This window comes from Schistosoma mansoni, chromosome 1 (assembly GCF_000237925.1).
Source record: "Schistosoma mansoni strain Puerto Rico chromosome 1, complete genome".
Classification (NCBI taxonomy): domain Eukaryota; kingdom Metazoa; phylum Platyhelminthes; class Trematoda; order Strigeidida; family Schistosomatidae; genus Schistosoma; species Schistosoma mansoni.
In genome coordinates this window covers 42,869,795-42,881,400 of record NC_031495.1, presented here as the reverse complement: position 1 = coordinate 42,881,400, position 11,606 = coordinate 42,869,795, and the positions used below count along the sequence as shown (strand labels likewise).

General features: G+C 38.8%; 1 protein-coding gene across 1 annotated transcript; it reads left to right on the top strand.

Moving 5' to 3' along the window:
* Smp_054840 (putative DNA replication licensing factor MCM2) lies at nt 1–11,389 on the top strand (the record flags this gene model as incomplete). Its single annotated transcript, XM_018794496.1, has 7 exons — nt 1–178; nt 4,568–4,818; nt 5,967–6,206; nt 7,572–7,716; nt 10,403–10,521; nt 10,642–10,824; nt 11,120–11,389. The coding sequence occupies 7 exons, from the start codon at nt 1–3 to the stop codon at nt 11,387–11,389; spliced, it is 1,386 nt and encodes a 461-aa protein (XP_018648903.1).
* Between the last annotated feature and the right edge of the window lie 217 nt (nt 11,390–11,606).

The following is an 11,606-nucleotide window of genomic DNA, read 5'->3' as shown; positions in this document are numbered from 1 at the left end:
ATGCAGGTCGCTGTGGGGACATTAACTGATGAGGACACAAGGGCGATCTTGAAACTTTCACGTGATGAAAGGATTGGTGATCGAATTTTTGCTAGCATAGCTCCAAGTGTGTATGGTCATGAAGATATTAAACGTGGCATTGCACTGGCACTTTTCGGCGGTGAGCCTAAAAATCCTGGTACGTTAAATGCAAAATGTTTTCACTGTTGTTAAATTTTTTTGAACTTCAGTGTCACATCACAGGGGACCGACGTGCCAGATTTTCTGTCGAATTCGGAGACAGTTTCTGATTCTCGTCATTTTAGAAACGTCAGGCGATAGAAGTGTTATCTATAAAAGTATATCTATTGCAAAGTTTGATAGAAATGGAGAAAGCAGACACTCCTGATAAACTTCACTAAAAGTAGCCAACTCCGATAGCAGTTCTGCACAACATCTGACAGCCAGTAGTCTTTGTGGAGAACCTGCACATGGTTGATCCACTTCTTTGTTACAGCTCTCAGTGACAGACACTACCAAAGAACTTCACAATCAACGGATTTGAACACCACCTTAAGGTAAAGGAACACGACTATAGTTGGAAAGTATGTCTATGTTCCCAAACCTACCGAAGGGTGAATATTTTGTCCATACATCCATGTCCAGATCTGAAACCAGTCTCGTTTTCTCGGGTCTGCTCTTCGCGAGCTCCAGTTTGGCGCAGAAGTATTATTCAGGCTAATATTTTAGAAATTATATTAATTAAACTGATTCCTTTTTGGTTGTTGCAAGGGGATTTCTATCCTCTCTTATAAACTGAGACGATCAGCGATCGAGACTAGTCAGATTGGATTACGTCCAGTTCTCAGACTTTAGCTAATACCTGAGTTAATTAAACTGCTAGAACTGGACCACCATCCTTAAAAATATCGGGTTGATCCATCAGGTCCGGCTTCTCTCCCTCGCCTTAGATTACCCATAGCCTTTTCAACCTCATTAAGAGTTGGATGACTCGCATCACTTTGCTGTTTAGGTTGCTTAGAGTCATTGGGTAACAGGTGTTTCTGAAGGCCAGTTGAGGTGTTCTTTAAAGTGTTCTGCACATCCGTCTGATCTGGATTGGGGAGTGTACAATAGTCCGGTCCTTCTCCGAGACAGTTTCACCAACAGACAGGTTCTCGATACCCGTTTCCTTGAACAGTTATCCACCGCCTTCTCTCATCTCTTCTGTTTTCGCTACTCACCACTGCTCACGACCATCACGTACGCTTTGTTAGCCTACGTTTAAACTGCTTCCGCTCCTCATCGCGTTTGGAGTCAGATGGCATGAATTTCGGGCTACCTAGCAGCTATGTAGACCCCGCCGAAATCCACACACGTTTCCTAACCGTTTGCTTTAAGCTACAGGAATATATCACTGTTGTCTCCACAGCTTTTTGGATATCATTGGGAGATACTTCTGTTTGAATATCAGTTTGACGATTCACTAAATTCTCTAGTTGTTCCTGAAAAATATTCTTGTTTTCAACATAAATTCGAACTTGAAGGGAATTTCGCTTTGTGGTCTGTCTACGTCCAGTAAGATGCAGAAAAACACGTTCACAAAATAGAGCATGATCCGAGTTTGAATATTTGCTCTAAAATGAGCAACAGTCTTCTGTCGAGCCTCTCCAACGCTGGCTAATGTCAATCTCATCTGTTAGAGCCAGTTGTGGGGGGCATTACGTAAGACAATGTTTTATTTATGTCTAAAGTTAGTGTTTGTCAGAGAGAGACGGTTATGTGATCAAAGTTGCAGAAGACTCACCATTATCCGTGTACTGAGCAGCGGCAACGTAAGATCCACAGAATCGCCTTTCGGTTTGGTTCAGTGTACCCACTTAGGAATTAAAATCACCTGTCACTATTTTTAAATCAGAGCGTCTAGCTTTTTGAAGGTTGGATAGCTTATTATAAAATTCATCCCTAACTTTGAACTACAATCAGTGGGAGCGTAGGCGAAGACAACGTGAAGGTAACGGCGTGTGTCCCTATTTCTTAGAGTTCATACTATTCCTCTTGTTTGAACAACACACAAGCGACTGTCTATTGGAATCCAGCCTGACAGAGCCTCTTCTGCTTTTGAAATGAAGTTGTTTTCTTCAAACAACCAGCTTAACAGTGATTCTGCCTTCCCACAAGCAGAGTGCGGTTAGAATAGATCGACCCTAAAAATGAACACCTTACCTTATCTCACGGATATCCGTCTCTCGGCGGTAAAGTATCAACAAGTTCGGAGTTAATACAAAAATTACCCACAAAAGGATCGGGTGTATCTGACCTCAAGTAGTTGTTCCTTGGGTACCACGGTCACACTTTCAGGTCACTGCTTCCAAATGCCCTGGTACGGCCGAGAGTGGGGAGAGTCTGCTCTCCCTCTCGAAATGCTCTCATATGGCCACGCGAATATATAGCCTCTGTCAGGGTAGTCCTACTCACTGCCTTCTCGTGGCGAGGGTGTTGTTCACAAAAGTGAGAAGACGAAAAGCGAATGTCCTGCGCTTTAACCGGGTTGGTGGATGTGGAGGATCCACCTAGGGGAGTTGGAAAACCCTGATTCCAAACCAATGGTGCACATGGGCTCCAGTATCCTGAAGGAACGAATGGCGTATGAACCAACTGTTGGTCACCGGCTACCATGGGAATACATCTCCTTACGATGCTCCACTGCCTTGTGGGTCAGACCTTTAGGTCAAAGGCTCCGGGTGTGGCCCCCTAAGAAAACCACCTGCTTCAGTGTGGGCACCTGGGCAGTATCACAGCCCTCACACAAATCGAATGAAATTTGTGAGGCGCATATGTATCTGGTGCTTCCTTGTACCAATATTTATGTGTTTAAATAAATGAATAAAATCTCAGGTCACTATGACCAACTCTAACCCGATTTCTTTTTCAGGTACCCTTCCACGGTGTGGGCAACCGAAAAGTGATAACTACCCTCATACCTCTAACATCACTCAATATCACTGTATTCATAATCAATCTCCTTCAATCCCTATTATTCCTCCCACCTCGACTTTCGACTTCCTCTTTCGGCTTCCTCCTCAAGTGTCACCATGGCCAACGATTCTAGTGCGCAAAATACTGTCTTAGGTCTACTAGAACCTCGCTCCAAACTACACATTGAAGCCTTCAACGTACGTACCCTATGTCAAATCGGCCAGCAAGCCTCTCTGGCTAAGACCCTAGAATCTCGTTCCATTGATGTGTGCTGTGTTTCCGAAACACGCATACAGGATCCCAGTGTGGTCGTTCATTTGACCTCACCTCGCCTAAATGGACAGCCGACGAAATACACCCACCGTGTATCTGGTGACCCGATGGCTTGTTCTGGTGGACTTGCAGGTATAGGCATAGCACTTAGTACGAGGGCAGAACAAGCACTATTAGAGTGGATCCTCGTTAACAGTCGCCTGTGTGATGTCCGCCTAAATGGTTTTGTAAAAACTCGGAAGGATAGGGACACACGTCGTTGCTTTTTCGTCGTTTCGGCCTACGCTCCCACTGACTGCAGCCCGGGTGAAGTTAAAGATGACTTTTACAGAAAGTTCTCTGAACTTCTTCAAAAAGCTAAGCGCTCAGACATAGTATTCGTAGCGGGTGACTTTAATGCTCAAGTAGGCAGCTTAAACCAAACAGAAAGACAGGTGGGTATTTTAGTATTCCGGCTCAGCGAACAGATAATGGTGATCGTCTGTTACAACTATGCTCAGACAATCGTCCACTTGTCGACTTAAAATACGCAGATGACAGTCCTGTTTGGTGAAGACTGACAAAATGCAGAGTCTTCTGTTAACACTGAGTAACAATGCCGGGATATTTGGAATGCTTTTCTCCCCCTTTAGATCTGAATTGTTTCTCCAGGACTGGCCTGCGTCAACACCTGAACTAAGGATAGGGAGTGAAGTAGTCGAACGCGTCGACAACACCTATCTTGAAAGTCTGATCAGCCCTAATGGGTTGGTGTCTGACAAAACCTCAGCACGGATTCAAAAAGTTCCTTTGGCTTTTGCCAACTTACGTCACCTATGGCGAAGACGAGATATCCGTCTATCAATTAAGGGACGAGTATACTGCGCAGCAGTTCGCTCTGTTCTACTCAACGGATGTGAAACATGGCCATTAAGGGTAGAAGATACTCGTGAGTTACTAGTATTTGACCACAGATGTCTTGGAAATGTTGCTCGCATCTGCTGGGATCACCGGGTAAGTAATAGTGAGGTTAGACATAGGGTATGGCGCATATTGTATCTGGTGCCCTTTGTACCAATATGTATGTGTTTAAATGAAATAAAAAAACATAGGGTATTAGGGAATGATAGTAAATCAGTTGAAGAGGTCATGAATCTTCATCGACTGAGATGGTTGGGCGACGTGTTACGTATGCCTGAACACTGATTACCACGATGCGCAATGCTGACTAGTATTGGGGATGGTTAGAAGGGAGTCAGGGGCGGCCAATATTTCTACTCATTGGGATATTACAAATATATTATTTCTATTTATGTTGTGTTTTGTTTTCACAGCTTTTTTCTAATTATTCTTATAGGAGGAAAACACAAGGTACGGGGTGACATTAATGTTCTTCTCTGTGGTGATCCGGGCACTGCCAAGTCTCAGTTTCTTAAGTGTGTTGAGCAGCTAGCTCCGAGGAGTGTTTTTACAACTGGTCAGGGAGCAAGCGCAGTTGGTCTAACCGCATATGTTACTCGCAGTCCAATGAGTCGGGAATGGACTTTGGAGGCTGGTGCTCTTGTTCTTGCAGATCGTGGTGTTTGTTTAATTGATGAATTTGATAAGGTGAATGTCTTTGTACTGGATGTTTATATGAGTTATGAACGCTAGTTTTTTTCAATTTGTAAGAGAACTGGTGTTCTTGTAAGTATTTTTCTTGGTTTGTGGGAACCTTTCCAAGCCAAAGAATCACAGTGTATGCAAGTCTGACTACTGTTGTACAGTATATCAGAGACCCACAAACCTCGAGTCTGTTCTATGTCGATGCGGAACGTGTTTCATTAGTATTTACCTGTGTACTTTTTAGCATCGGTGTCCTATTAAACTCTAGATCAAAAACAGTTATATTTTGGATTCTCAATAACAGTTTTTTATCTGTTCCTTGATCATAATTTTTAACGTAATCAGAAAAAATTGGTAAAGATAACTTCTTTTTGGGAATGTATGCCTACTTTCCAACAGATTGTGACCAGGACGCGATTAGGCGTGGGTTTTTCATTAACTGGAGAACCACAACAAACACGTTCATCAGATTCAGTCGTGCGAGCTTAGGACTTGCGTTAGTTATTTAGGAAGCCTTCAAAAAAGCACGAAATTTTTCGGTCAAAAGACGTCCTGAAGTTAAGTGAAGCAACAGTTTCGGGTAACTGACGGAAACCGTTTAATATCATATTGAGGTACAAGTAGCTAAAAGTCTGTCAAGCAATCGTTGATTTCAAACTAAAGGATGCAGATCATATCGATTTTTTGTGTAATGGGGGTTATCCGTGTCATTAGTTTGCAGTCGTCCTTTATATTTCAAGTACTTTGCGCTTTTAAAAGTGAGTTGGTTCTAGAAGTTAGCAGAAATTTTTGTTTTCATTCATTCATAGCAATGAACCATTGGGAAACCTGACTTAACGATCCGAAAACCCTGTGTTCGTTTGTCAATTATTTCGATGACAACATTCTAAACAATACTAAGTCTCGAAATAATATATTTTAAACTTGTAGTGGTTATAATATTAAACGTTACAAGTTTAAAATACTAAAACCGTTGGCTCGCATTACTTACTTAGACCTGTTCTCTATCGAACTCTGGCCTGGACAATCCTTTCTAGGTGCTATTCATCCTTTTGATGTCTGCTTCCAATTCCTGGCTCCCGTTCTTTGCATTACTTATTAACTCTAGGACTGGATGGGAAAAGTAAAGTGATTTCTGTTTCCTTTTACAGATGAACGACCAGGATCGAACATCTATACACGAAGCCATGGAACAACAGAGCATCTCAATAAGTAAGGCAGGTATTGTTACAAGCCTGCAAGCAAGATGTACTATCGTTGCCGCTGCCAATCCTATCGGTGGTCGTTATGATCCAAGCATGACATTTTCCGATAATGTGGATCTGAGCGAGCCAATTTTGAGTCGTTTTGACGTTCTTTGTGTTGTTCGTGATGCAGTCGATCCTATTCAGGTGACTAATGACAACCGTTCCTTAGATACTTTCGATAAAACAATTAGTATTATAATTTGCCCTATATACAAAGATTTTATGCTTGATTGTTTATTTTTTACATGTGTTCAGATTAATATCCTAAGTTAGCTACTGGTATTATGGTTCTATCTATTTCTCTAATTTCTGCGAAAGTTGATGGTTCGTTTTCTACAAAGTTCACGATTTATGCTTCTGCAATATCTTACCATATGATTAAAGTAATAAGTGTTGTATTGATTATGACCAACCAGTAGCTGTAAACAAAAACATTGTGTGAAATAACCACGGTGCCTAAGTTTACAAAAATACTTGGGGCTAACAATTAGTTAGGTTATTTTTTAGCAAATAAATTCTGTCTTACAAATTTGATAATACTTTTAACTCTGGACTCCGGGTCTCCCGTTTCACTCTTTAGTTAACCACACATTGGTCCTGTTGTCAGTTATCTGACTAAGATCTAAATGAAATACACATATCTGTCAACGTCACTACTTTGTTAACTAAGTTGTTGTTTCTCAATATCAGAAGTTCTGACGACTTCCATTCGTTTGTTCTAAAAAATTCACCGATCTTTTACTTTGAGACGTAGACTCTCAGAATGGTGACATCATACTGGAGGTGTGTAGAGCTTGGTTTACTTTGGATGAAGGGGGCATTCGGAATCCGATTCTAGATACATGTTTTGAAACATCTTACCCTAGCTTATATGTACTGACATGTAATGAACACCGTTTTGCTTTATGCTACTTATAAGGAACTTCAGTAGTACATTTTATGCACTAAATATTTGAGTTTACAGCAGAACTATTCAATAAACGATGTAATTGTTTATGCGATGCGTCCACAGTTTATTTTGTTTGACAATTATCATATTAGAAATGCTGGAAAATATCGATCTTGTCTTGTATTTATCGAATTAGTAGTCCTAGTTGTGCTCAAGATCTCGGCGATGTAATTATTCGTCTAATTCTCTTTTGGATGTGGTATGTTGCCTGTCTTAGATGGTTTGACCTTTGTGCGGATAAACTTGTAAATAGTGCGATCGAAATTCTCGACTTTCACTAATCAAATCCCATGTCCACCAAACGTGCTTTAATCGCTCGTAAAGTAATTCTCATAGCTTTCAATTTTATTTATTTGAACACGTAAACATTGATACAAGAGGGCATCAACAGCAATATATATATATAGCAACTTTACCTAAGTTTTTGCGTTTATGGTCGTTGATATTGATGGGTTTCACTGCGATTTACTTTATATTCGTGGTTTAAACGAGTTCGCTCTCTTATTTTTGCTAATAAATAATACTGAATGCTTCGAAATTTGTTTGTAATATATCGACAGGATGAAATGCTTGCACGCTTTGTTGTTGGCAGCCATATGCGTCACCATCCTAATATGACGCCTGAGGAGCATGCTGCTCTGAATGATCAGTTAGCAGAACGTGGTGTTCCCCGAAGTGGTTCTTATGCAGACATCCAACCACTAGATCAGGTAAGTAGTAATGAATTCGTATATATATAATATATATATATATATATATATATATATATAAGTGGTTCTTACACATTATGTAAACATAATTGTCTGAGTAATTTGTCACTCATGACATGTCATCACCTGCTGTAACGTGTAATGTTAAGTAGAATCATAGTAGGTTCATAAAAACCCGTCCGACTCTAATGTTGTACTCTTTGCTCATCATACTTGTCTTTCGCAATAATTATCGTTCATATTCTGTTTTAGGGGCTTTTAATGATTTCCTGACTGTTTATTTGTGTTGTTTCCATTCATTACAAACTAGCCCAAAAATCTAAAGAGTAGGAAGGTAGTTGAACGCATCGATTGCTTCACGTATCTGGGATGCTTCATCAGTCTTGATAGTCCAATTTCTGACGAAATCTCGATATGAATTCAGAAACTTCGGTTAGCTTTTACCGCCTTGCTTCACTTTCGGCGTAAGCAAGATATCTTCAGTCACAAATTAGAACCTTATGCGTAAGTTCATCCGTTCAGGTTGTCATACCTTATTAGCACATATAGATGAAACTGTTTGGGCATGCGTAACACATATCATAACCACCCCAGTTGATTTACTGCCTCATCAAGTGGTTTTCAATCCTTCGGACATCTACATTATATATTAATACAAATACACCATATATTTGATTACTTATCGTCTGAAGATTTTATTTCAAGAGTGAAACAAATTAGTTTCTCAGTTAGACACATGTCTAACCATGAACCCATCGGCTGAAATATTGCATCAAATGCAAGCCAATAATGTGAAACTTGGGAATGATGTTTTCTTTTACAATGCAGAAGAATATCCGTCCTAATTTTAAATGGTCCCATTAGTTTAATTGCTCTTACAATAAACATAGCTTTGCGTAGCAACTTCCTTTATTAGTGTTCTGGACCGATCAAACTATACACTCGGTCAGGATTGCGATATACATTTATTCTTTTCCAACTTATTTTTGGCGATATACCGTTCAATTTCCCGATCTATATTATGTATTGTCGATGCGGTATCAATCAAGTATACCCTGAGCTACGCTATTCTGTGTTGTATGTTTGCAACACAAATTACCTCACAGAGAATAAGCAAAATGTCACGCCTTGTCAATGTAAAGGGTTCATACAGGTTACAAAAAATTTGTGATTATCTTTCGATAGCATATAGTCATTATGTGATACTTGTAATACCAATATTAAAGCAACATAAGTGTAAGTCAGTTGAATTTCTGGATCGATGTTCGTTTATACTTTCCCCACTCAAATTGTCTGTTTTCAACGCAAGCTTTATTCTTCACATTGATGTAGTCATTTTGTATCAAGCCTCAAGTGAAGTGCTTGTCTTTAGCAAATGCTATGTGTTGACAGAAAAAAGCTACTGCCAAATAGTGCTTAAGATTTATTGTAATTCGTTTTCATTAAAATATAAGGAAATGAAGCTTCTTCGGTTATTCAGAATTATGTACAGCAGTTTTACAATACTTCAAGTCTTATTTTTAGATAATATTTAGTTACTCTCCTTTAAATGCTAGCTCAATATCAAAACATACATGTTTCCCTATTTCTTAACCATGAATTGTAGTTGCCATGTAAATTTGTGGTCGTAGACATAATACATATTGACGCAAATATGGTGTAATAAACTGTTGTATATTTTTATGGGAACTCGAAATTTTATAGCGTAGTTTAATGGAACTTTACATACCTATAAATGTTCTATTTTTGAAAGCTTTTATTATTTTACTTCACCACCTGCAAAATATGTGGTTTACTATGCGGATTTTGCTTCTTCAAATAAGTGCTTTTTAAAAACACGAAAGAAGTTCGTTTTCGTAATTTCAACGTTTGTTTAACAATGTTCAGTGATGTAGAAACCCAACCAGTAGTTTCGTATAACTAACCGTTTAGTTTCTCAACGGACTAATTTTGGCTTATAACGGCGAGTTTATGTGTATATGTACATTTTTTATTTTGAGATTAAGGTAAGTAAGGCAACTTTGCGTTATCGCTCGTTGAACCTAATGGCTGTTATTACATCGCTTTAGATGCTGGATTGATTTGGTTGCTCTCGTCAGTCGATGAGGAAAATCTCTAAATATTTCTTCAAATTCATAGAAATTCGGTCATCTAAACTCCGCATAATTTTATAACAAATTCATCCCGAAGCGTTCATTCGCTTAAATATATGTTGATTTTTTGACGCATTCCTTTACGCACTGTTTTTGTTTGTTTCCATGGTTAGATATAATTGTAGTCAACATCATTCTTTTGTTGCTCTGTTTTGGTTTGACATTTTGTCATCGTTTTACCAAGCTGACTTGGAAATAACCAATCAATTGAAGTCTTAAATTAAGATAATTTATTCTTATTTATAGTTCAGTCTTTACTAAATAAACCCCGATTTGCAAGGTCAGCTAGTATTTCATTGGATTAATGTTTTAATTAGTCTTGTTTAGTTCCATATGTGTGAAGACATAAGTAGTGATATTCGTTTGTTTTGTTTGTGTGCAGTCGTTAATGTATATAAAAATGGCTGAGGTTTTTAAATATTAACATTTATTGTTAATATTTAAAAACACCAACCATGTTTTGTAATCCAATACATTTCGGTCACTTCACTTAGAATCGTACTAGATAATGTTCTGTTTTACTTCGACTTCAGGAATTGCTAAAGAAATACATCATTTATACAAAAGACCGTATTCATCCTAAGCTAAACCAAATGGATCAGGACAAGGTTGCTGCAGCTTACGCTGATCTAAGACGGGAATCCATGGTTAGTCTGTGTTATTAGTCATGTTATTGATTCTTTTTTCTCTTACTCACCATTTACGATACTGAGTTCGCTCTTTATTTATTCTTTGTGATCACCTAATGTGATTTTTTAATCCTATAGATAACTGGGAGCTTACCAATAACTGTCCGACACATTGAATCGGTAATCCGTTTGTCAGAAGCACACGCTCGTTTGCATTTACGGGAATTTGTGAATGAGGATGATGTTAATATGGCTCTCCGTGTCATGCTGGAGTCATTCGTGTCTACTCAAAAATTCAGTGTCATGAAGTCAATGCGACAGGTTGGTGTTCCACAAATTTTATTTGTCAGTTGGTTGAAGTAAGCGCCTTTTCAATTACTACCTGCGTTGTATCCAGTATATAAACACTGGAAATAAATTTGATCTCCAGATGGTCACCAAACTCTTGTATCATTTTTATCTCTGTGCCTAATTACTCATCTCATTCGGTGTTAGCCAGTCTACGCTCTTTCAACGTTATTAGTGTTAAGCAGTATAAATTCTTGCTTTGTTTTTACCTTGACATACTATTTACTCAAAGGTTTCATTGGTTTACTTATCTTTTTATTATTTCCAGACTTTCTCGCGATTTTTGAGCTATCGTCGCGACAACCAAGAATTGTTATTGTTCTTGCTTAAACAGTTAGTCCAAGACCGATTAGCTTTCGAACGTGTTCGATATGCTGGGAGTCAAGAGTGGCGCATCGAAGTTACTGAACGCGAATTTGCTGAACGAGCCAAGCAGATAAACATCAGTTCTGTTCGTGCATTCTTACAAAGTGACCTTTTCAAGTCACATCATTTTGTGTATGATGCCAGTCGAAAAGTTATCGTTCATACGGTATAAATGTGAGCCAATTATTGTCTAGTTCATTGTAGCGTCTTTAATGACTTTATGCTAAGCGATATAATTTCTAGTTTTTATAGATTTTGATTTCAAATTGAGTTAACAATCTGTTTCTAAATTACTGTTCATTTACCGGAGGCTGTGTGTGGAGCAAACTGAACTGCCTGAGCTGATTTTACATCCAGTTCAGGTGTTAATGTAATTTTACAGATTGCAC